At 38.5% G+C, this 26,325-nt stretch overlaps 1 protein-coding gene across 9 annotated transcripts in view; it reads left to right on the top strand.

Moving 5' to 3' along the window:
* Nucleotides 1-26,325, top strand: part of MEF2A (myocyte enhancer factor 2A) — an 87,393-nt gene that overhangs the window by 49,093 nt on the left and 11,975 nt on the right. For 4 of the 9 annotated variants that reach the window (XM_061446678.1, XM_061446673.1, XM_061446675.1 and 1 more), the window contains exons 4-6: nucleotides 12,541-12,690; nucleotides 15,582-15,801; nucleotides 16,458-16,517. In XM_061446678.1, the coding sequence (XP_061302662.1) occupies nucleotides 12,541-12,690; nucleotides 15,582-15,801; nucleotides 16,458-16,517 (430 nt within the window). Of the gene's footprint in view, nucleotides 1-12,343; nucleotides 12,476-12,540; nucleotides 12,691-15,581; nucleotides 15,802-16,457; nucleotides 16,518-26,325 lie in introns of all 9 variants that reach the window. The other 5 variants (XM_061446679.1, XM_061446676.1, XM_061446677.1 and 2 more) reach the window with 3 other exon arrangements.

Below are 26,325 nucleotides of genomic sequence, written 5' to 3'. Positions count from 1 at the left end.
TCAAACTACCAGTGTTTTGACTTGGTTGTGTTAATGAAATGGTTAATTTTCCTATGAGCTGGATACTTGGCCAGTGTTCTAAATCCTGTTAATAGACCAGGATTCTTCCCTCCTTCCACCATGTTCTTAGTTACCTGCTGAGAAAATGTTAACTAATACACTAAACTTTCTCCCTTCTTCTGCTTTCTGCCTCCATCAAACGCTGTTAATTTTTTTCCTGAATTGGACATGGAACCCAAAATAACAATAAATAGATGTAGCTTAATAGATGTAGTAGAGTAATTGTTACTAACAAGTCATAGTCTGGAAGGAGCAAGTTCTAAGCAGACCAGGAGCAGTGCTTGTTGGAGCATTTAGGTAGCAGTCTTTCTGAGCACAGATAAGAGTCTTCTTTAAAACAATTTAAAAGCCTGGCTTGATTTATTTTCTGTCACTACCTGTGTGTGTTAGCCTCAAGCTACTCATAATCTGTGAAGTTCTCAGAGGTGTGCTTTAGTTCTTAGAAGAGTTCTGACTGTGACAGACTGTGAGCATGACTGTTCAGCATCCTGGCCTGTCAGTCATGGTATGAGCCTTTCTGTAAGCCTAGAGCATACACTGTATCTAAACAGAAAATAGTACTATTTAGAAGTTCTTCCCTCGGTTTCTAGTGCTTATGTGAGTTGTTAATATTTCCATTTGGATTATGCAAGAACTTAAGTGTCTCACTGAACTCCAGACATACCACCCATTGGAGGTACAAGTAGCTAACAATGCTAATGAATATAATGAATATTTTGGATTTTAATTACATAACGATAAGTACCTCTAGTTTGTGTGATTTTTTTTTTTTTTTTTTTGTCCTTTCCCTTGCAGTGTGCACAAGCTTGGTATAATTGGAATAAATAATAATACTCAGCAGCCCACAGCAGTAAAAGCAAAACTTGTTTTCACTGTACCCATGTACCGTGGGTAAGGCTTGAATAAAGGGAACTCATTGCTTTTGCTGTTTACCATAGAAAACATATGCTGTTGCGCTGTTGAAGCAGGCCTTACAATGTAAAACCTGCCGTTTGGTGGAATCTTTGTCATTTTTTTTTCTTTTAGGGTATGGCTATTGCAAGTGTTCCTCATGTGTTTCCTATGAAAACTACCCTTGACTTTGATATATATTGCAAATTAGCAGATAGTACCATATTTACTCCACCCTTCTGTACAAATCTTTATTAAAATACCAACTTTGAACTGCAGAAAATGAAATGTGTCATGTCCTGGACATTTGTAGAATAAAAGATGCACTTTCGAGTGGAGCAATTAAGTGTTTTGAGAGATCCTTTAAAGATCTATCTTGCATCTGGGATTCTGTGATCCATGAGGGTTTGTTGGAGCAATTCCTTCATCCTTCACCTCTTCCTTCCCATGGAGGATTAAGGCTCCATGTTTATACGTGTGTTTGTAGTACAGACTTGGATAACACATTGCAAAGAATCAAAACTTATGCAGCTATTTTTAAAACATTGCATATAGCTTGTATTCTTGGTGAATAACAGATATCTCATTTACTTTGGAGACTTTTTAGTATTTATTTAAATAGGTGCTGCTGGTCAGCTACATAAAAAGTGCTTTTCCTCTGATCTGAAGCCCTGTATTTATTTCCAAGCTGTGCAAGTGATGTTTTTCCAACCGATTCGGCAGTGTATTTGGAGAATGTTTTTATTCTTGAATATTCTGGGGCAGACACACGAAGTCAGTTCTCTCACCCACTGCTTTGGAAATGCATATCAAAGATCCGGGTCTGGGTAGGCTTCTTTAAGTAGGATCAAAAAATTGACTCCAAGAAAATCTGTAACAGCTCACTGGTTGTTAATGCCTGGAGTTCATGCAGGCAGTCACACAAAGACATGATTATTTACTTGTGTTAACAAGTTCTTCAAGCTGTGCTGGTCTCAAGTTATTCTGCAGCCCTCATGTTCCTGCAGAATTTGGTGCTTTTGAAATTCTGCATTGACAGTTAGAAGAGTATATTTTTACTTTGCATTTCCGAAGCGAGGACCATGGCGTCTGTTAATCAAGAGTGAGTGACTTTACACAAGCTGTGGATGGTAAGAATAGACCCCAGAACAATGCATCTCCTGGAACTACAGTAAGATAAATAACCGTTCTTCATGATGATACTCTTCATTTTTGTGAAGAGTTAACGTAACCTCAGCTTTTGACTTTCAAGCTCATGGGCTTGGTAGCGTCTTCAACTGTCAACTCTGCCAATCTGCCAAGGATTTACCTCCTTGCAGAAAGGACAAGCAGAAGTGCTAGATTTTGATCGTTGCTGTTAATCAACCAGTGTTTTAGCATGAACTGTCAAAAAGGAGAGAGTGTGTTACCTGTAGGATGCTTCACTCCTAAGCGCCTTTTGGATCTCAGCCTGTACATGCTGTGCTTCGGTTGAGAAGTGTCTAAAACTTCGCTTTATAATCTTAAATAATCTGAATGTTTGGACTGGAAACTGGTGGTGCTTCAGGTCTGGAATCCCCAAGGAAAAACGGCCCAGATCTTCATACTGTCATAAAACCTCCCAGTCATGTAACCTGTGTGTGGGTGTGATGAGATACTCCTCATCATATGATGGAGGTTGTGGTTTGTTCATTGCCAGTGTTTTACCACAAGTAGGCTGTAACATTCTCAACACTCACCTGAACAAAGGATGTCATGTTAATGCTTTCACCTGGTGTGTTTTGCATAGTAACCGTTCTATCACCAGAATAAAGTCAGTAGTTTACATACTACGCTGGTAATTCTTGTGGTACAGACCATTCTTGTTCTTCATACTACTTACAAACAAATACACAGGCAGTGTTAATGTCTTTCTGTTATTTACCAGTGATAGTTACTACATCTTATGAATGTCACAACACTGATATTACATTTCATGTGGGACCTTAATGTCTGCAATTTACAATATAGACTATGGAATGCTAGTTTAGTTAAGATTGAGTAATGTGCATTTTAATATTACGGTTTAATGGAATTATTTCTTGGTTAATAGGAAGTGACTTTTAATCTAAAAGTCCCAAATTAATTGGGAATATTGTGAAGATTTTTTTAGATTAAAGCCCTTCTATCTAACAAACTGAAGACATTTAAAGCCCTACTCTTTTTTCTACGTTAACTTAGAATTTGGTACTTGCTGAGTATAGTGACTTGTTAAAAAGAAAGAAAACCAAGCGTGGCATAGCCAGTCTTTATCCAATGCTGACATGAATTACACATGATAGAGTAAAGCTTACTCATATTTCACTCTCCCTGCTTTCTGTACAGTCTTTTCTCTCTACCTCTCTAGGTTCCACCTTTGATTTCCCATCCCCTTCTTGGGTTAGCTAAAGACAGTCTTCAGAGAGGTGCTTTGGCTTTTGAATAATTCACTCGAAATGAAGGTTATGCAGGGAAAAACGTATTCAGTATATTCCTTCAACATGTAACTGAGAAGTTCAGTATTCCAGATAGGCGTTGTGACATACTTATTACAGCTTCGTGTCTTGAAGTCCTACATCCTAATTATTTTGATTCAGTAAAAATAAAGATGTATCTGCTTGTACCCTACTTCTTTATTTCTGGAGAGGCTCTCTGCTTTCTGTTGTAGATACTTAGCTTGGTGTTTTCAAGTGCCTCCTTTCAGTTGTATTCCTCTGCTTGCTTATTTTTGAGGGGTTTGTTTATTTTCTGTAAATATTCTGTAGTAATGTTCTGAACGGGGGTAATGCTTGCATGTGTGTGTGCTCACCTCACGTGCATTCAGAGCACATGCATGTGCTTGCCTATGCTGTCTGTACAGTTGGACACCATTTAGCAGAAACAAAATGACAGTTCCATACTGATATTAAAGGTAATTGAGACTTGTTCTGGTAGGCATTAGTGGGGCTGGTTCCCATCATCTTATGTGGGAACAGTATTTTAACAATTACATAAATCCTCAGAATCCACTAAACATTTTCTTTGGGAATAGTTGCTATTTGTGTTGTAATTACTGTTTTGATAACACTACATTATCTTGAGTACCAAGGCTTTGAAATAGTTTCTGTTATCCTTTCCAATTTTCAAGTCGTAAGGAGAAATCCAGAACAAGAAGCGTTTGAAACGGCAATACCGCATAGACAGGTAGAACACAAGAAACCCTTTCTTTTTATATCACTGAATTGTAATTAGAGTTTAGAAAATTTTCCTTGGCAAACTATGAGTAGGAGATAATATTTTTACTAAAGAACTTCTAAAAGATTATGAAGGGTATTATGCAGATGGGTTGCTACTCTTGGAAACTTTTCATGTTCCATATGGCTTATCTGCAATATACCGTTGCTGAAAGGAGGCATTCAGTCGGCTGCTGCTGTTGCTGATTTATATTTTAACCATTGCAAGTATGTGAAGAAGTATATATGGGAGGAGATGTATCTACATATCTATTTTATCACCATAAGGGTCAAAAAACCCATTTATGTACCGCAGAATGACTCTGAATGCTTTAACCTAGATGGTTACAGTAAAACATGCTTTGTTTAACCATTGTGTTCGTTGCAGACTGCTTTCCCTGAAAGGACTATAAAATGTATTTAATGTACATGCTAAGGAATAGTTTCTGCTTCCTGAAGATGAACGTTGATCTACTTTTTTTAATAAAAAGATTGAATGAGATCGAGTTAAACTGGCAATATAGTGCTTTTAAATAGAAAAGTCTAATTGATGGTTATTTTCTGTAAAGCAAGTAAAAAGAAATCCTGCTCAGTGATACAAAACTTAATAGTCTAGTAAATTGTATAGAAAGTGAAACAAAGACAAATGCATCAAATATCAGACTTTGAGAGCTTGGCTTAGCTTCCACTGTGGAAACAGTATTATCAGTGCTAATGGATTACTAATTGTTTTATGTCTTGAGCAGTTCATTTAGGAATGAGCAATCCAGCTTGCTTGTAGGTCAGCAACTATATTATAAAGTCCACAGTTTAGAGATACTCCTCAAAAATGACAGCTGCAAGTAAGCAGCTTCCCTTCCTATGCCTTCTAGTGTGTTGTGTAATGTTCTGGGGGTGAAGAGTGGATGTTAAAGCCCACAAAATTGTTATTCTTTAAGAAGTGCTTGTGGTTTAATTAAAATAATGTTTCACAGCAACGATGCTTCAAGCTAGAATTTAAGCTTCATACCATATCATGTCTAAAAACCTTTTGTATGTGTTATTTTATATAAATGCGAGTTTGAAGCCTGAGTGCCATCTTTATCATATCTTGGAGGAATTTGACAGCTAGCTTTCATGTTTGGCAAGGCAGGGATACATGTTAAAATTTGCCAGATACTGGAAGTGCTCCAGCATTTGAAACAAGACAGTCTCTTTTCTTAGAGTGGTATATAACAGGGACACTGATAAAATTTCAAATCCTGAACATTTTTCATCTGTAAATGATGAATACCTTTGTCTAAAACTGAGCATAGAGCATTGCTTAAAGGGCTCTTCCTCGTATTTTATGGTCTAGTGCTAGGCATATATGGTTTTTGTTTGTAAAACCCTGGAATAAGTAATCAATCCTAAACCTCCGTTTTCCCTGAATATACTGTAATATTTGGTGAAGAAATAGACTCATTGTAGCAAATTGCGTGAAAGTATTGTACTCAGAATTGAAGTCTAGATATTTTTACATAGCATCAATTATTTACTTTAGAAATACTGCTACTAAATGAGCACAAGTATGGCAGGTTATTTAAGCAAGGTAGAGTATGTCAATTTTTCATGTTTAATTTAGTGTACGTTGGTTGGGGAGCCTACTGCAAAGGTTGGTTGAAGCCTTGCTTCTTAAGGAGTTAAACTCTCCAAGTTTCTTAGCTTGTGGAAATGTCTGTCATCATCTGATTTGACCTCCTATGCATTCTCTGAAGTTTTGAAAGCTGGGCACCACTCTGCTTTACTGGGCTAGTTTGGGGTGTATCTGTTTGTGGCTATAATTAGAATGTGAAATTCTAGCTGATAGTATAGCAAAATGTAACTGAAAATGTGTTGGGCATACTGAAAGAGATGGTATTAGGGCTACACTTAGGTAGCCTCCAGACTCAAAGGAAAAGAATAACAGCTTCATAATGAAATTTGCAGATGCTTCGGTGGTTGAAGTTGAGAATATTAAGAGACCCTGAGGAAAACTTACAAAATTTGTAAACATCACATCAAATAATCCAGTAACATCTGACTATGAAAAAAGAAATGGAAGCCTAGAGATGGGCTTCAAACACAGAACATGATTACTGACTTAAATTACATGGGTTTTCTCTGTCTGTTCACTTTCGATGGATATGCTGCAATTCAGCTTCAACCCTGCTTGTGTTTTAGACAGTGGTGAAATTCATACAGCTGTCACTGCAGGGTCAAGGTCTGACTTTGCAGATCCATGTTGTTACTTCAGAACAAAGAAACAGAGACGAAGATACTTCTGAAGCCAAACTGACCTGCAGGAAGTTTAAAAACTATAAATAGCTTTGAGTGACTAAGAGTACTCATTGGATGTCTGAATGTGCTTTGTACATAATAGGGGAGAAATTACTTACGCAGAGGATGATACACCTTAGTATTGTTTAGGGTGATAAAAGTGAATATTTTGTGCTATAAAAGAAGAAAAATCCAGCCTGGTTTTAGGAAGCAAATAATAAAGCAGTTGTCGTGCTTTCAGCATGACTTTTTGCTGTATGTGAAGCCTGTAGTGAAGCACGTTGTTCTTGCCAGCTGAAGTGTCTCTGCTGTGGGAAGGGAGCTAAACTGCATTAAAGGGATATGTCCTGTTTTCTCTCACTGGTGTCACATAATAAATATGAAAACTGGGTGGGAGTCTGGCACTGTGACTACTGTATTTGTCCTTAATTTTGTGAGTATTGGAAAGAAGGTGTGGCTTTTTAAGTAGGATGCAATTATCAGCAGTGGTTGAGGCAATGGCTTGCTGCTGCCGGAAAGGACAGGCCATTCCTTCTGCCTGCTTTCTATCTGTGGTGCTCAGCCCAATCCTTTGGAAAACCACCTTGTTCCTGCTGCAACGGAAAACAAACCCAGCAAAAATAAGTTAAAGAACGGCCAAGGAGAATTTTCTGTCCCTTTAATGAAGAAAAAATGACTTATTGCAGGCTGGAGCAAACATCAGAGCAGGCATAAGGGTGGTCCCCAGGATCCTGCACTTTCTGTGGCAGCAAGTTGTTACTGTCAGTCAGCTTGTCAAACTGCTCCCACGGAGATTGCAGCAGTTCCCTTAAAGCAGGGAGAAATAACCTTAAAGCATGGATCATCTTTAGAGATGGAATATGAGATTGATCCTGGAGGCTACAGTATGACTAAATAGCTCCTGGTTATCCTTATCTCTTATTTTAGGGATTATTTTCCTTTGCTCCTGAGCACTAGTAGGTGAGGCACTGTTGCAGCCTGGGCTGATGGTACTGCTTTTTACATTTTATCACCTCAGTGACCTTATCCGTGATGGATGACAGTCCCGTCCTTCCTGCAGAGAGCTGTATGAGCACTTGTGGGGAGAAGTCCTTGGAATTCGGTGCAAGTGGCAGCAGTGTCCCTCTCCACTGTTGTGTGCCAGCTCTCGAGGACCAGAAAACTGTTTAATTGGCTATCCTTTTGATAACCAGGGTGTATGTGCCTGCTGAGCAGCAGTAATATTTGGCAGTACTAGTGGAGCCTTTCCATTATTTCAGGCCTGAGGAATACTGACTTTTCTAAATTACCATTTTATGAAAGGTATTTACTACAAATTCATGCTGTTTCACAGCTTTTCTGTGCTCTGAATGCAACAGCAGAATCAAAACTAGCCCCAGGTCTTAAGTGAAAGGTTTGCCTTTTCCAAGGCAAGGGAAATCACTTTTCATTTCAATCTTAGTCAAGTTTTAGATATGTTTTCCCTCATGATTTGGGGTGAAACACCAACAAAAATCCTGTTTGGCCGGCTCCAATAGTTAAGTGCAAAAATAGAGCTGTTAACATGATACACAGTTGCATTGATAGCAGCAACCATTTCCTTTTTGTGTAATGTTACAAGAAACCCAACACTGACAATGTTTTGAATGAACTGACACTGTTTTGCACCTCATTACACTTTTTATATATGAGGTCATCCTACTTTTTTGTTTCAAGGCAGAAAAATGTTACTTCCTGAGGTGACAATGAACATAATCAAGTTCTCTACAGTTTTGCCAGAGCTGGTAAGGAGCCCAGATCACTAATATCAGAAATCTTGGCTTTTTAACCACCCTCTCTGGATTGGAGCACAAAACATGCTGATTGTGCTCTTTTCACCATTGGCAACATCCTTCCCGAGTTGGATGTGAAAAACAGGATCTTTCATGGGGAGGAGAACAGTTGGGGGTTGTCATTTAACTTCGTCTCTGGTAGCAGTAATCTGTGTTTATTAGTTCAAAGTTCCTGGTTTCCAGAGCTGCTGCTGACTGGTGTATTGAGCCAGTGTAAGTCTGTGAGAGAGAAGCTGTGTACAGCTGGGCTGGAACAAGCCTTGGAGAAGGTGGCGACTTGATTTCATGCTGTGGAGACTCAGCAGGCGTAAAGCTCCTGCATTTCATGTTTCTCAGTTGGATTTTGTGGGAGGAAGCTTATGCTAAAATAATTACACTGTGATGGTTGAGTATCGTTTTTGCTTCCTCATGGATCATACAATAAATAACTATTGTATTTTTGTACTCTTTGATATCTGTATTATCTGTTTCAGTCAAATTTATGTTGAATTGTGAGAGAAGTTAATTAGTTGTTTTGCAGTGCATTAAAATGTACCTTGCACATGTATGGGGAAGTTCAGGAACATACTGGGGCTCTGCCATGTGCCTGAATGTAGTACTTAAGCCTGTAATACCCAGTCCAGCTGTTGTCATACAGTGTTTTTTAACCTCTACCATTAAAAATAAGTATTAAAATATATTACTCACATTTTACACAGTGGAACAAAAGCAGTTTAAAACTTCTGGGCTGTTCTGCATGGTCAAGACAACCCCAGCTGTCTGAAACACTTGTTTAGTGACTTTATAGGATGCCCGACTGCATTGTTGTGTTTGCGTTGTTCTTTCATAAAAAGATTTTTTGGTTTCTCATAAATACCTTGCATTATTTTCTGACAAAAATCAGGACTTTTCTCTCATCAGTTTGTTTGTCCAGTATCACATCAATGATGCTCCATATCACTCACTGAAGACACAGTGCAGTGTGTGTTGGCAAATGTGTTGAAACAATTTCCAGTCATTTTGGCTAAGTCTTGGAGGAAGTGGAAAGTAATAAAATACTAACTCAAAAGGCTGCCCATCCTTTTGATGATCTGGAAAACGAGACCTAACACCAGAAGTTAATTGCAGTGAGCATCCAGTAGCAAAATTTGAAATTCATTATTCTTTTTCCTTCTCATTGTAGTAAGAAAACTTACATTTTGTGTTTATTAGCCTCAACTGCACAACCTCTGATTTTATTCTAAACAAACTTGTGTGTCACAGCAGAGGTATAAAACTCTCTTCATGTTACACGAATATTAGTTGGTCTCACGACCTGGCAGGTTTTTCTCTAAACCAGTGGAGTTAATAAAATTACAATCTCCATGGTCAAATCTTGGAAATAGCTCAGTGCGAGGGGCAGTTATTTACACGAATTGGAGAAATAACAGATTTTAGCTGCGGAGGTTCTCAAGGGTGGAGTCAGCGCTTGTTTATGGAGTTTGGCTTTCCCGTGTCCCTACGGAGCAATTCCCAGTAGTCACCTCCTTCCCTCTTTTCCCTTGAGCCGGGGCCCTTTATCATGTTTCACTCGGCAGGCTCTGAGAAAGCTGAGGCTGCGCTGTCTCGCGTAGGCTGCGCCTGGCCGTGTGAACAGATTACAGCATTCCGCTTGTTCCTATGAGCCGCAGAGCAGGAATGGTTCACTGTTATGTTACTGGGCAATGATAAAGTTGGCAGTCTTTTTATGGTTAGGTCCTCAAAGTGGCAGTTCGTGTTTTAGTGATAAGGAGACAGAGCTTTGGCTATCGGACCCAGACTTACTATCTCTAACAGTGAACTGTGGCTTAAATCCTTCCACAATGACAGGAACCCCGTCTGGAGTGACGGTTTCCAGAATCTAAGCAGGAGATACTGAGGCATTTTCCTTCCTCATGCGTCAAAGCAGAGTTAACCCCATTGTTACCATAAAAAAAAATCAGCTATGAAGAAGGAGGCATTTTTATATTTAACTACATCTCTTCCTTTATATTGGAACTTTGAGCATAATTTTCAGGCAGATCTAGGAGGATGAATTAGCGACATTAGACTTAAAAGCTTTCACTTGAGTATTGAAAGAAGCACTAGTGAAACCCTATGCTGCAGTACTTAACATTGCTTTAACATGTTTGTCAAAGGAGGTGAACTAGATATTAGTAATGTGTATTTCTTGCAAGATCTCTGTTAACATTACCTAAACTAAGCTTCTAATCATGCCCTGCATACGTATGTTGATGCTGAGCACCATGTAAAGACACATTTGGTTTTTATTTAGAGAGTTCTGTGGGTTGCAGGGGTTAAGTGTAATCCAGATTATGCAGTGTTAACATTTTCCCTGCTGATATCAAAGTGTGGAAGACTGGCAGGCTGACTTGTTAGGAAGGGCTGTGAGAGGGATAACAAGCTCCGACCTTGAGAGCCCGAAGAGCCGGCCCTTGTATGGCCACATCCATATACGTGTCCAGCTGATTGGGTAGAGGAGCGGGATGGGGGCTGTGACAGGTGCTGGAGGAACCTACACCTGTTTTCGCCATATGCTGATTTAGTGATTGCATTTTTGTGGGAGTTCCAGATACTGTGTGGGATCCGCAGAGCAAGCCAAGAAACTTGAGAAGGAATTTCAGCTTATGGTGACCCGTGATATTCAAGGATTTCAGATGGCGTAACTTGAATTTTCAAGTGCTGCTTGAAAACTGAAGTAGAAATAGGAATTATCTTGTATATATGTGTAGAGTGAGAAAGCCTTGTGTACTTCTAACTGCGCTAAAAACTAGGAGATAGCACTTGAAGAAGAAATGCCCATGAATACTGTAGTCTAAACTAAAACCGTGGGGGTTTTTAATCAGAAATACAGTCTGTTATGGAAACATATTTGCTGTAGGAAAAGAAATGCACTTTTTTATGGTGCCGAGATACTGGCTTTCAGATTTTAAATCTTCAGGGGTTTTACTGTAAAATTCATAGATAATTTCTCACAAAAAAAAAAAAACACAGAACCCCCCTCATACCTGCATAGTCCTACTGCTGCTTTATGTACTCTAATGTATGCCTGTTAAAAAATAGATACTGATTTCCTTGTGAAACTTTTAAAAACGTTAAATATTTTTCCATGGGGAATGTTTTCTATATTGTATTGTCATATGTGAGAAGTTGCAAAGAAAGATTTCTGATTGTGTAATAGGGTGAAAAAGAAAAACAACAAAGAATACAAATATCCTTTAAAATCTGGTGATGAGACCTTTACTGTCACATAGAATCACTTCAGTTGGGAAAACCCATGAAGATCATTGAGTCTGCCCGTTAACCAAATGCTGCCAAGTCCACCACTAAACTTCGGTAGCTTATTTGTAATGCCTCGATCGTAGGCAAGTTTGTTTTTTTTCCAGGGGTTGTTGATGCGAGCTCTCCATCAGAAAACAGGAAATAGCTCAAAAAAGCAGTTGCATCCAGTTAGGCTAAAGGAGTCTGAAAAAAATTATATTTGGCAAACTAAGTCATTGTAGAGAGGGATTATGTAATTTCTTTTTATACTGTTTTTGCAGTTCTTGTTATCATGCAGGATGACAGAAATACAGGAAAGTCCTGCTTTTATAACAAGTGTTACATATGTGAATGTACTGCAGTTGTTGAATTTGATTGCAGATTTTAGCCACTGTGTTTCTCGGAACTTAACTCTTTGCTCTTTAAAATTTGGGTATTGGGATACTAAAATCAGTATTTTAAAAATCCAGTAAACTGGCTTTTAATTCATGGTGATGGCATTAACTCTTTTGCCACAGGCTCGAATGTTCCTTGCATGTCAGTCAACATCACCCTAACAGCCAGTATCTAAAAGCAGTTTTGCATGGAATGCTGGAGAGACGAAGTGGGTGTAGGTTAAAAGTTACCCATGTTATGGCACCTGGGAGAGCCTCTGAATGAACCTTTTCTCTTCGTGTACTATGCCACTGTTTTGAAAGCCTAAGTCTGTCTGTTGAACAGTGAGTTTTGTCTGTCAAAGTTTCATGTAGTTTCAGTGGCTCTGAATGATTCAGTAGTATACAAAACTTCTTGGCAAGTTAGGATGATTTGTATGTGAATTTTCCAATTGTATTTCAGACCTTAAGAAAGAAAGGCCTTAATGGTTGTGAGAGCCCTGATGCTGACGATTACTTTGAGCACAGTCCACTATCGGAGGACAGATTCAGCAAACTAAATGAAGATAGTGATTTTATTTTCAAGCGAGGCCCTGTAAGTACTTTTATTTTATCTCTACTTTTTATTTGTTGATCCTTTTTATTAACTTCATTATTTAGGCTCTGAACAAGAAGGAACACAGAGGGTGCGACAGCCCGGACCCTGACACTTCATATGTGCTCACGCCACATACAGAAGAAAAATATAAAAAAATTAATGAAGAGTTTGATAATATGATGCGGAATCATAAAATCGCAGTGAGTACTAAAGTATGGTTTGTGCTTCTATTACATGCATGAGAATTTTCATGGTGTTTGCTTACCACTGAAAACCACTGCAAAGACAAGAGGATGTAGCGGTTTGAGAGTGGAGTATATGTTTTTTGAGGCAAAATGAGATGCTGATACTTGTTAAAATGCGTTTTATCTTACTAAGAAGATTTATCTATAGCTTCTCTTTTCCACTCACAGTTTTCCATACCTTGTGAACATGAGGTAACATTTCTCAATTTCAGGAGCTTAGCTGCTTTGCTAATCCTACCCAAAATATTCTTATAAAGATAGATTTTGTCGTGGGATGTAGGATAGTTTATTTACATCTTGTAGCTCTTTATCTGTTGATCAAGGTTTTACAGTATGCTACAAACAGGCAGATAGAATTGCATTAATTTGGCCATCAAACCGGTGGGATTTATTTTGTTGAAGACTGGATGAAGAAAGGCATTTTAGACGTTTAAAGATAATGGGAGCCTTAAAAGACAGGTGTCTTATTCCTGTTGACATTCTAACAGATATTGCCTTGGCCATTGAAAGATCTTGGAAAACTTTGCCCCGGGTTCCAACCCATTTGCAGTAGTAAGTCACTTGGCTCCAAAAGCTTGGGAGTAACAGCAGTGTAAATTTTGCATTCGTCTCACGGAGGTGTATGTAATGACACTTAGTTTCCATCTACAAAACCCAATTAGTATGGAGTATTACAGGGGAAGTATTTTGTAAGAAAACTAATACAGGGCTCTGCCACAGCCTTTGAATTTTTTAACATTGCAAATCTTGTAGCAATTAAAGTAAGTGGACTGAGTAGGTTAATCAGCATAGACCCTGGGGCACTTGGAGTAGTGTGTCCCCAAATGACTGGCTGGTACTAGAAATTATTTCATTGTTGAGAGAAATAAGGCCATCTCTGGGACTGTCAGCAAATTGGCAGTCTCAATACCCAGCATCACTTCTTACAGCAAGTTCTTTTATACTTGAATGAAACCAATATCTTTGTTTTGAAGCTTTTGATGTCCAGCTTTTCTTTGCTGAGACATCTTCAGGCCTCATCTCTCAGTATGTTACAGCTAAACTGCTCTCACTTGATTTTCTGTGGTCTTCATGAGCAGTTTAAATTGTCTGTGTGGACATCAATGTAAATAAAGAAGGCAACATTATTCTGTGGTTCTGTATTTATAGCTTAAATTGGGCCTGTTTTGGTTCTGTTTCCAGTACTTATGGGTCTTTACAAAAACCGGTTTCTTTTGTTCTAGTGCAGTCATTACTGTCAAAGGATAGGAATGAGGCAAAGCATGAAGAATTCAGTCATAACCAAATGAGTACCATAGATGGGCAGAGGCAGCCTTTGTTGTAAGGTGTGGGGGGAAGCTGTCTTTTATTAGTTCTGTATTGAGACACCTACAGAAAGAATGTTCCAACTGTTAGCTTCTGGCATTGTTTTAAGCAATTCAGGTATTTCAAATTTAGGTTGGATTGCTTGGCAGTGTGCTGTTTGAAAAACAACCTTCTTTTTGGTAGATACTGAATAGTTTCTCGAAGCATTTTCCCATGAAAACAAAATGCCAGTGCAGCTTGTCATTAGTTAGATACTGTGAATGATTTGCTAGCATTATGTCACTATGCTCTATTGCTTTTTCCTTTTGTTGGTGCCAAAAATTGATAATTATTCTTAGAATGCTTCAGGAGGGATGCTGTCATTGACTGTCACCAGTAAGAGATTTTGCTTCTTGTAGAAAATGCATTCTGTTCTTTTAATTAGTAATTGTTTTATTTCTATCAAAATCATTGTACAGAAGTCTCATTCCAAGTAAATTTTCAGCTGCACATGACAGCAGTGCTTCTCTTTAAGTATACTTGCTAGGTCATGAATGTTTGTCATCCGCATTTGACCTCTAAATCAGAACTATTATCTCTATATTCTGTCAATAAATGCCACTTAAGTTTTGCTCTTAAATTGTACCTGTTTTGTTTCCAGTAATTATGAGAGTTGTGAAAGAAAACAGTCCCTTTTGTTTCAGAAACTCATCACTGTCAAAGGATAGGAATGAGACAAAGGCCGAACAAGTTAGTCATAACCAAATGAGTACCATAGATGGGCAGGCATCTAAGCTTTTGATTCAAGTAGCTGTTGAATAACAAACATATATACTTGAGAAAAATAGTTGCCTTGTAAATAACGCTGGAAAACTTTGAATTTTTGAAAAAATGAGATTTGCAAAAAAGAAAGATGGAGGGGTTATTCAAGCAGGGGGTTGTGCAATACAGTCACAATAATGACAATGAAAATGCTTAAATTTAAACTACTGACCTTAATGATTTTCTAAAGATCTGTTTACTTCTTTTAGTCTGTTGAAAAAGAAAGTTTTAGGGATTAGTAGCAGTATCTTGGCATGGTTATGAATAGAAAATGTTATTACTAACTTTTTCTTTTTGTGTGTAATTGACTTTATTTTATACTGTGCATGTTTATGCTTACATTTTGAAGGTACAGCACTTCAGTGATTTGTAGACATGTGTTGTAACTTGTCATTGCTTTGTAATAATCCAAATTAACTGGCGAATTTGTGGTATTTCTGAGCTTGTGAATTCATATGAATTTCCAATTTTTTTTGCATTTGAACTTTGATTACTGTAGCAGTGTATGAGTAATTATTTTGGAACTGTATTTATATGATGTCTAGGAGTTTTAACACTGTGCTCTACAACAAATGGATGTTTTAAAATTACATGCTTAATACAGTTTAAAAACTAACATAATTAACTATTTTTTTTAAACCTGAGTAATTCTTGGCAAACTTTAATGTGTGTTTTTATAATGTGCTATCGCTGCAGAACTAGTTATACTAACGTTGTTGTTCTGTGTGTGTTCCTTGTCTTCTTTCCTTCAGCCTGGCTTGCCTGCTCAGAGCTTCTCGATGTCGGTTACAGTTCCAGTGTCCAATCCCAACACTTTAACCTACAGTAACCCAGGGAGTTCCCTTGTATCCCCATCACTGGCTGCCAGTTCATCATTAACAGACACAACCATGCTCTCCCCACCTCAGACCACCCTGCATCGGAACGTATCACCTGGGGCCCCTCAGAGACCACCAAGTACTGGCAATGCAGGTGAGAGTTCAGCACTGTTGTCCTTTCCTTTTATACACTCTTGTTGGACATGGATCTGTTGGAATGGGTCCAGAGGAGGCCACGAAGATGTTCTGAGGGCCAGAGCATGTCTGCTCTGGAGCCAGGCTGAGAGAGCTGGGCTTGTTCAGCCTGGAGAAGAGAAGGCTCTGGGGAGACCTTAGAGCAGCTCCCAGTGCCTAAAAGGGCTGACAAGAAAGCTGGAGAGGCACGTTTGACAAAGGCATGCACTGACAAGAAAAGGGGGAGTGGCTTTAAACTGGCAGAGGGGAGATTGAGAGTAGACGTTAGGAAGAAATCCTTTGCTATGATAGTGGTGAGGCATTAGTACAGGTTGCCTGGAGAAGTTGTGGCTGCCTTATCCCTGGCAGTGTTCAAAGCCATGTTGGATGGGGCTTGGAGCAGCCTGGTCTAGTGGAAGGTGTTGGAACTGGATGAGCTTTAAGGTCCCTTCCAACCCAAACCATTCTATGCTTATTAAAAAAAACAAAATAAAACAAACACAAGCAAATAACCCCCAAGTAACAAGTTCTTAATAGTATTGCTGCATTTTCTCTTTTTTAAAGGCTTAAGCTTTGAAGTACACAATGATACAACACAGCATCAGTTTAATTTAATGCTCTTTTTGTTGTTGTTAGGTGGAATGATGGGGACAACTGACCTCGCAGTGCCAAATGGAGCTGGTACCAGTCCAGTTGGTAAGTGTGGTATCATCTTTTTGTTGAAAAATAGTATTGTGTGTTTAGTTTCACAGTTATTCAGAAGCAGATTTTTAGTTGGACTCTTTCGGAAAAGGTTGCAGAAGAACAAAGGTTGTAGTTTTCTTAGTTGCAAGTGTTAAATCTTGTAAATTCTTGTCAGGCATTTAACTTTTTTCTGCCATGCCCCTTCCACTTCAGTAATAGTTGCATTTTTTGTTAGTGGTTTTCAGTAGTAGCATGCTGCTCCTGCTTTTCTGTTTCTCTACAGGTACAATTTTACAGAACTCTGAAGAGATCTTATGTGCACCAAATGTCTTACTTTGTATGAAATATACTGCACTCACTAAACTATTACACTAGAGACAACTTGGCTGTGTTCTCGAGCTTAGTATTTGCAAGACCTGGTTGTGGTGCCAATCAAAAGGAAGAAAATACAGACTGTATTGTTTGTATTGCCATGTGTATCTTGCTAATCATTTTGTAGCAATTATACAAAGAAAGCAATAAATCTTGGAAGCTCATAGCGAGGTTCTGTCTAAATTTTGGAAGATGATCAGGATTTCTTTCAAAAACAAATTAGAGATGTTGCCAAAAATCAAATTCACAGTATGTTTTGGTCTTCAGTAAAAAGATATGATAGCACTTTTTCACTTAAATAATATTTTGTCTCCCCCACACAAAATCTAGTACTCTGATAGAGGGCAAGCAGCCACTGAAATTTATCATGCCACTGAAAGGCAAAATAAATGATAGTTCATCCACTTCCTTCATGTTCCTTCCATGCCTTGAGATGTCTTGGTGACTGAAGGTCAGTTGTGCAAATACACATAACTCTCCTTGGTATGTGTTTGTAGCAAGAGAAGCAACTGTTGACCTTTCAGTATTTACCCACAGGCTACTTAGTGTGGCAACTGGGGAAAAAGTTCTTTGAAGATGAAGTCAGGCAATTGAATTGATGAATAAAAAATGCCCTAGCTTATAAGGCTGAAAGCACAGAATTGACTTCCCACTCTTTATCCGTTCTTTGCCTATGTGCAGCAAAGATATGAAATATTAAAGAGTGGTTTCTATCAGGTAAGCAAGATTTTAAATGGAGGAAACTTCCTCAGCCGAAAAAAAGTTGACTATTTTTAGAAACTGTGGAGGTCAGATGTGGATTTCCATAGCATTTCTCAAGTCAGACTAAATAAGTTTATTATCAGGCTGTTTCAGGCCTCTTTTCCAAAATCAGGCTTTAGTAACAACAGCCTCAGATTTAAAATTCCTGCTTTCAGTAAGCAAATAGAACAGTTGTTTACAGCACTTGCTATAGCATATTAAACCATAGAAATACCCGGTTACAGCAGCTTGGTGAACATATTTAATGCCATAAAATGTTTTCCTTCTTGCATTTATTAATAGTTTATGTGAAAAGTCAAAATGCATCACTTATCTCTTACTTTCCAGAACATCGCACCCAAAATGTTACACATATACCCACTCATTTCCAGAAAGATTTTTTCATACAAGAGTTGTGGCTATAGAAGATCAGTGGAACATTTATAAGTACCACCTTTAGCATCACTGAGCTACCTAGTTAACACCAGAATACTAAGCCACAGAGTGCCCTAAGTTGTCAGAGCTCTGTTTTCTACTAGGACATGGCATGGCTTCTTTTGAATACTGTTGAGTGCACAGTAACCTTCTGAGTTGCAACCAAAATCAAGAAACCACACATAACCAGATTGAGTAAATCTGCTAACTTGTCAATCTGAGTGACAGCTGCCGTTGAAGGGTGCATATCAAGTTAATTATGTCTGCAGACAACAATGGTTTTAGTTTCTTGCTGCATTTATTGTAGAATTCACTTTAAAAAGCTTGTGTTTTCTTCTTCTAGCTTTTGATCTTTTAAACTTCTCAGGAGTGGAGAATTCTGCTATGGATATAGTTGTGAAAGGGCATATATCAAATTTGCAGCTCATAATCTATAGGAGAGATGTCAAGATGGAGTATTGGCATACCCATATTCCTAGATACTCTCTTACAGACAAAGGAAGAAATATCCAAGTCTTACTTGGCATTATGAAGTTTTGAGCATTTGAGATTTTGTTCTCATTTCATTCAAAGCTACTTACATGTCTTCATCTCTGAATAAAAAGCAAATAAAGGTTATCTTCCCTAGTTGGGACCCAGTTCAAACAAAGATGTTGCATAAAATGGCTCATATTCAGTTCATATGAGTCTTTTTCTCAAGTCCTGTGTAACTTGATTGGAATAGATCTGATTTGCTTTAGCAGTCAATCTGCCAACTTAACAGTTTTTCTGTGGAAAAGAGAGTAAAAATATCTGCCTGTTGTAGCAGAGATTGGTAGGTGGGTTTTTATATCTAGAACAGAAAAAATTGTGATTATTTTATAATACTGAGAGCTCACTTCACACGCAGCTGTCATAACTCTGCAAAAGCATTCTTATTTTGTAGTATTTTTAAAACGTTACCCACCACATAAAAACCATCTGCTGGATTTTTTACTTGGCAAATGTATCAGCTCTGAGGAGGGGGGAAATGTCCAGCATTATGACACTGTTTGCTTTTGAGCTAATTTATTTTTTCTGTGAATTAGATCCAGTGTTTTGGAGCTAGGGTTTTCATGGTAACACTGCCTGTGGTCAGTGTTAAACTGTTCAGTTTTTGATGGGCATCCAATATGCTGCAGGAATCTGCTCTCACCAGGGTGCGTACACCTTGGTACTTGTTGTCAGCATGATCATGGCTTGAGCACCTTGCATTTCCGTATCCTCCGTTCAAAAGGCTGTGGATTCTAATTAGGCAAAGTGTAGCCTCACTTGCTCTGAGTACCCAGATGAGGCAGGGAGTTTCTTTGCCTTTGAACTGAAAGGATTTGCTGGATGGATCACCTTCAGATTTGTCAGGAGGAGGTCTGTTGTGTTCCAGCAGTCAGTGTTACACCTTGAATCATCCAGAAGTGCCAGTAAAGTGCAGTTCCAGTGACAGTGTCCCATCCTTGAGAATCAGGAGGACCCAAAAGAAGTACCACTGTTACCAGAGTTTGCTTTTTCTTCCATACCTTTCATGGAGGGCATCAAGCTAGAGCCATGCAAAGGAACCTGACTGGTTTTTATTACCAAGGCTGCATGAAAACCATAAATCTTAAGACCTTTGTACTGAGATGAGTTCCCTAAGTTCTTCCCAGTCCTAGATGATTTTGAAAGAGCTGTTGAAAGTGGAGGCTCTTTATGGTCTCTCAGAGACAGACTATTATTTGCCTGTGGATTTCTTTGTCAGCGAAATAGCCATTCTGGTCAGTAATACAGATTATGGACCCAGTTAATCTTCTGGGAAATTATCTTTACAATTTTGTCATCAGAAGAATGGATAAGAAGGGTCTGGTCTTCTTGAGTAGTGAATTTTTAATCTTTGTTCCAGAGCTGTGTCTCCTCTGATGTCCTCAATAATCTTCAGATTCTGATATGTGAAGTAATTTTAGGAATGTTGAATTTCTTTGGAATACAGCTTTGTCTTGAGAGCTATTGTATCTCTATTAAGAGCCAGTCTAGGTCATGTGTGATCTTTTATCCTGGCCCAAGGATGGATTATGCTGAGGTGCAACTGACAGTTTGCACGCACCTGTAAACTGCTTGTATACTGCCAGAAAGGGATCAAGACAGAGAACTGTGAAGAGCCCCACCTGTAAAGGGTTCCCTTTGTCTTGAGGGCTTGGCTGACTGGGAGAGCTTTTTCTGTTGTCTGAGGATAAAAGAATCTTTCAGCTTGGTCTTTCATAAGTCTGAGTCAAGTGGCTAATATGCTGCAATTCTTAAGAGTACACCTGAAGGCTTCAGTAACAAAACAGCTTTCTGTTGATACCCTTTTAATTGTGTTGTTTTGCATATTAAATGGGAGACACCCCAATGAAAAGTATCCAGCTAACTCTGGAAAAACATACCTCTTGCAGGAATTCTGCTTGAAACTGGATTGCAGCTATCAGCCTCTTCCTTAAGAAAAGGGACTTCCTTCTTCCTCCAGCCCCACTGTCAAACTCACCAGCCTATGTCATCTGCATCAGCTAAAAAGCTTAGCACTGTTGTAGATGACCCTCTTAAGAAAGCAAATTTTACAATGGCATGTAGCGTCAGGACAAGGGGGAATGACTTTAGACTGAAAGAGAGGAGATTTAAATTAGATATTAGGAAAGAATTCTTCCCTTTGAGGGTGCTGAGGCGCTGGCACAGGGTGCCCAGAGAAGCTGTGGCTGCCCCATCCCCGGCAGTGTTCAAGGCCAGGTTGGGCACAGGGGCTTGGAGCAACCTGCTCTAGTGGAAGGTGTCCCTGCCCGTGGCAGGGCTTGGAACTAGGTGAGCCTTAAGGTCTCTTCCAGCACAAACCAGTCTGGGATTCCATATAATGTCACCTTGCCCAGGATGCAACACCACAAATCCTCAGATGTTCCAAACACTTCATTGCTGTCATCCATCATTTACCATTCTTTACATTGGCATTGTATAGATACATAGAAATCAACAAGTTCAGAAAGCAGAAGTCTGATTTCATTAGCTGTAAGCTGTATTGTTGCAAACGACCTAGAAGTCATCTAGTTACCACTTCTAGCATTTCGCACAAAGCTGAGTAATACTGAGATACAGAAGGAGTATTCCTTTGTTTTAGGTTTTCTGCTGCATTCTGAATAACAATCCTGGTCTTGAAGAAAGACCATTTAAATTCTGAATATTCTTGAATATTTTCTCTCCTTTTATGTAGCTTTAGGCAAGGAAAAAAAATGAAGATATGTCAGCAACCCGGGAAATGAGGGGTTTATTTTAGTTTTCTAACATGAGTAAGCATTCCCTTGACACTTAGTCATGTGTTTTTCTTTTGATGAGCTTTAATAGCCAAAGTACTGCTTTAGAAGCATAAATTGCAGACGTTAGACATGTTTCAAAATCTTACATTACTGTCAAAGGTATGTTTTAATTCTAAGCGTAGCATTATCTGAAGCATTGATTTGTAAAGATCAGTGGAAATACATTTATTTCAGCTTAAGATGTAAATCCTTTCCAAAACTATCAGAGAACTTAGGCTTTGAAATGATGATAGAATCAGCAGTGATTGCTGTGCAAAGCTGGAGAGGCTATGAATGGCATATGCTAGGTTTTGGCTGTAGGGATTCTTATTTTTTATTTAATTTACACTTATAGCTGTCATACAAAAAAGATTAAATAAATTGAGCATTGAATGCACATAGAAATGCTGCTGTTGTATTTACTTGCAACATGTCGTTCATCCCCACCAAGATCTTACATGTGAATGTTTCTCTTCAGTAGATTTTATCTGGTCTTCTAGATGCATAGTGAATTGATGGCTTATTGAAAGCACAGTTTTCAGTTTACTTCTAATTACATGACACGTGTTGGGCTGTATGATGTCATTTGAGGAATCAATATTTATTTACTACCCTTGTTATTTTTTGCTTAATCTTATCTTGCTTAGATGCTTGCCTACAGTTATTTTCCAAATCTGCGTATAACTGTCCAGTTTCTCTGAAGGTGAACCACAAAAAAAGATTAATGGCATCAATGCCTGTAATTTATTCCTTGAGTAGTAATAAGGACATGGAGCGCTTTCCAGCCACGTGTGTTCATTGTTTCAGGTGATGTGATTTATATAGTGAAGTATGAGTCTGGCTCATGTAATTGAATGCTACATCGAGGGCTGCAGGATAGTAAATGAGATTAAGCTGTATTATGTCTCTGAAGGCGAAATACACAGTTGTTAAAATGGGTGGGTTTTAAGGTTTAGCTTCAGAAAAGAAGTGACTTCGAAAGTAAACATTTTCTGACCAAACAAGAAGTAGGCTAATGCACATTGGCAGTGTTTGTTATCATGAAATCTAATTAAATTATGATTCATATAATTGAGAGCTTATCATCTTTGCACTGGTGTCTGTTTTCCAAAGAAGTGTTTTGAACATGTTTTCATCGTCTGTTTTACAGAATTAGAGATAAATAAAACTCTGCCAGTGGAAGTAAAAACAGTCTTATTTTACACTTACGTAGGATTTTATATTCTGTTTCCATTTTTCAGTTTAATAGTGTTTTTAAACATAAAGTCATTGTCTTTGGGGAAGATCTATAGTGGGTGGGGTAGATACAATTTCTGTATCATACAAAGTAGTAAGTAGGATTTATGGGGTTATTAAAGCTTCAGTTTGGCAAACAGCCGCATAGTTGCATCATCCTGTAATCATTATCTTCTTCTGGCTCCTGACCTTGCTCTAAAGAAATACCATGCTTTTAGTTATCCTTTCACTCTTAACTTGTAATTTGATTTTCTTATTAGATTATTAACAGGAAAAAAGGCTTTACGTTTCATACTAAAAATGAATATTCCAAACTCTTGTTGCAGCTCCAGCATAAGTTTCTTTAGATAATCAATAGAGATACTCCAGTTTTTGCTACATGTTCGGTGCTTGCCATTTATAACAAAGGGCTGCTATGGGGTTGATACCTGTAGTATTGCACACTTCTGACATTTTTTGTTTCTCCTGTTCTTAATATATTGTTTCTAAACACTCACTTTAAGAAATTCTCAGCTTTTCTTCAGAACAAATGCCTTGACTCTGCGCTGCTCCTGAATGATATTGCACAGAGGAGGCAATGGCAAGGAGGTTGTTGTTTTTGACAGCACTACTAAAAGCATGAAATGTTTCTGAAGGATTGGCAGAGCCTTGTAATAAGGGCTGCAGGAAATGACTGTACTGGGTGTGGAAGAAAGACACTGTCCAGATTTAACACACGAGCTACCGAAATACTTGGAAACAGAGGACAGGAAATGGTATCATAGGATAGACTAAAATGCTGTACAGAACTCCATTGTTTATACAAAGTGTTATTGTTCTGAAGTTTGAATTCAACTCGGAACATCGCAGCTTTGGCATGGAAAAGGTAATACTTACAGCCTAGTGAGCAATAAAAAGCAATTTATTATTATTAGATTAAAGCCCAGACTTATTTTATAACAGTAAGCTCTTTAAATGTTGTGGCATTTTTTTTGCTGAAAATGAAGGTACTATAAAAAATGTTTTAGATGCAATTTGGTGAAAATTACGCCCTTTTCTAATAATTTTTCCTCTCCCATCTGGTTCCAAATCTGCTTCATTTTTACTCTGTCCATTGTGCAAGGTTTCTCTTGTAATCTGATGCTCTATTAGGCTGTCTATAACTCCTGTTTACACTCATTAATAATGGATAGGGATTGATGCATAACTGTATTTAACAAAACCATGATTCTGTGAAAACTGTCATGGAGTTTTAGGAACCTTAGGGCTAGCACAGAACTTAATTTCTCCTCTTTGGCTGGTTGGTTTTTCTGTGTGACCTAACTGTGGGTAGTTTTCTCCTAGCAGTCAAGAGTATATTTAGCTCTAGTACATAGTCTCAGCTCCAGACCAGCTTTTCAGCCACTTTAACTAAATTTTATTGCTAACCTTAGAAGCAGCTCGATAAATTCTGCTGTTTTCTGCTGAGGAATGTAGGTGCAATCACGCAATGGGTTTTTGCTGTGTTTTTTAATACACAAGGAAAAATGCTGACATAAAAAGATTTTTCTTCCTTCTTCTGTGTTCCTTCATTTCCCCATAATTTCTAAGTTAAATGGTAGAATTCTCAGAAAATGTATTCCCATACCTCTCATACAGATGCTTCAGGAAAGTACTAAATTAGAATAACTCCTCCTTGCTCTGTTAACCTCAAAAAACTCAAGGGACGTATGGGATCATCCATGTATGGTCCGGCTTTGGGCACAGTAGGAAATCCATAAAGTGAGTAAATCTAGAATTTGAAATCCTGGCTTTAAAGTTGTGAATTTAGTGCTCATCCATATGTGAACAAGACTAATCCTGTGGTTGCAAATTCCAGTAAGTTCTACCAGTTTACAAATTTCTTCTTTAAAAATATTTAGCAAGAATTTTGTTTCCAAAAGACCTTTAGAAAACTCAGTAGCGCATCAGGACAAGAGCTTCGTTATAATTCCTAGAATCCTAGAATGGTTTGGGTTAGAAGGGACCTTAAAGCCCATCCCAGTTCCAGGCCCTTCCACTAGAGCAGCTTGCTCCAAGCCCCTTTGTCCAACCTGGCCTTGAACACTGCCAGGGATGGGGCAGCCACAGCTTCTCTGGGCATCCTGTGCCAGCGGCTCACCACCCTCACAGGGAAGAGCTTCTTCCTTATGTCTAGATCTCCCCTCTTTCAGTTTAAAGCCATTTAAACTTGTCACTACATGCCCCTGTACATGTTTGCTTTTTCCATTTCTAAATTGCTAAAACAAGATGTAGGGTTCCATTGCTGGTGGACAGGGCAGAGCTAAAGATTGCATTTGGCAGTTTCCTTGCTGTGTAATGAGGATCAGTAGTAATGGAGGAGGCTCATCACCAATCTTGGTGAATTCACACCTACCACGTACACCAGCTGAGTATCTTAGCAGTACCCGTCACCTCCATGAGTGTTGTGCTCTTACTGAGACACGTTAGTGTTCTTCATTCTTGCTAAGCTTTTAAAGGCATTGAATTTGTTGCCAAAGGAGGTGGAATGTCACGCTGACAACTTTCTTATTTTAATTGCTTCCAGATTAATATGTACTTAATGTAATAAAATTGGATTGGGCATAGGGGCCTATTTGAATTAGAATAATAATACAAAATTCATGCCAGTGTGGCGCTATGGGCTATTAGAAGAGAATTTCCCACACAGTGAACTTTGTGTAACAGACTTTTCTCTGGATTGTGACTATAAAGGCTGCTTTCACAACTGCAGTATTAGTATAAACATAATGGTGCTATGAACTGTATTTATTTATATGCACACATACACAAGTTCTGTAGTGTGAACTATAGGGTTCCCTGTTGTGAAATTCCCCTTCCTTAACAACTCCTTTTTTTCTGCATTTGCAGCTGAATAAGGTGTGTGTATTTTGGGAACTGTTGCTATAAATAGGATAAAATCATTGGAATGTGGCTTTAATTTTTTTCTGAGAAGTGTATTTTGGTAACATGATTGGTGCTTCTGTCAGTGCAGGAGAACAGAATACTGGTACTTAACTGTTGTTTTACTGTCTTACTTTTTTCTGATGTGTTTTGAGTGTGAGCTAAGGCCTGTGTCATAAATGTATTCAGCTTTTAGAGATTTTTAGTGCTGAAGCCAGGACCTGCAGTCTTTGGTGTATCTAATTCTATTTAGAATGAGTATCAGGAGTAAGGTAGAGAAAGACCTATGTAAATTAAATTGATGGGCATAAATGACATTTATATCTGCCGTTAGAGCTTGGAATTAATTTGAAGGGAAAGGATTTGTCCCCCTTGTTGCCCCACTGTATTTTTGAGAGTGAAAGTAAACTCAGTAGAGCATAGATACTGGAGCCCTGTAGGCCTTCAAGATACTTGAAGAATACGTTTTAGAAATAGAGCCTTTAAGAGCTGATACCTTTTATTCTCACAGCAGCAGACAACAGCTCAGTATAGTTCGTGTTCTCTGGGGGTGGGGATGGACTTGTGCAAATCCACAGACTTTTTGCAAGCTCAGCCTGGAGGAACTTAAAAGGGTGAAATAAAAAAGCACAGCGGATGTTATTAGAAATAGTTCTTGGGCAATGTGCTCCTCTCAGCGTTTAAGCAGCCACAGTGTGCCCTTGAAGTGATATTACCTTTACCTATTGATCTTCTGGTGAGAGCGGTGTTTGTCTGTTCGATGATGCGGTTACTGCACCTTTGTGAGAGGTTTGGGTTTTGGAAGCTTTATTAAAGAAGTATTTTGCAGT

Source organism: Pezoporus flaviventris, unplaced genomic scaffold, assembly GCF_033815535.1.
Source record: "Pezoporus flaviventris isolate CSIRO_AGI_PZ_B2104156 unplaced genomic scaffold, CSIRO_AGI_Pfla_v1 ptg000006l, whole genome shotgun sequence".
In the NCBI taxonomy this organism is placed as follows: domain Eukaryota; kingdom Metazoa; phylum Chordata; class Aves; order Psittaciformes; family Psittacidae; genus Pezoporus; species Pezoporus flaviventris.
This window is presented reverse-complemented; position numbering and strand designations above follow the sequence as displayed.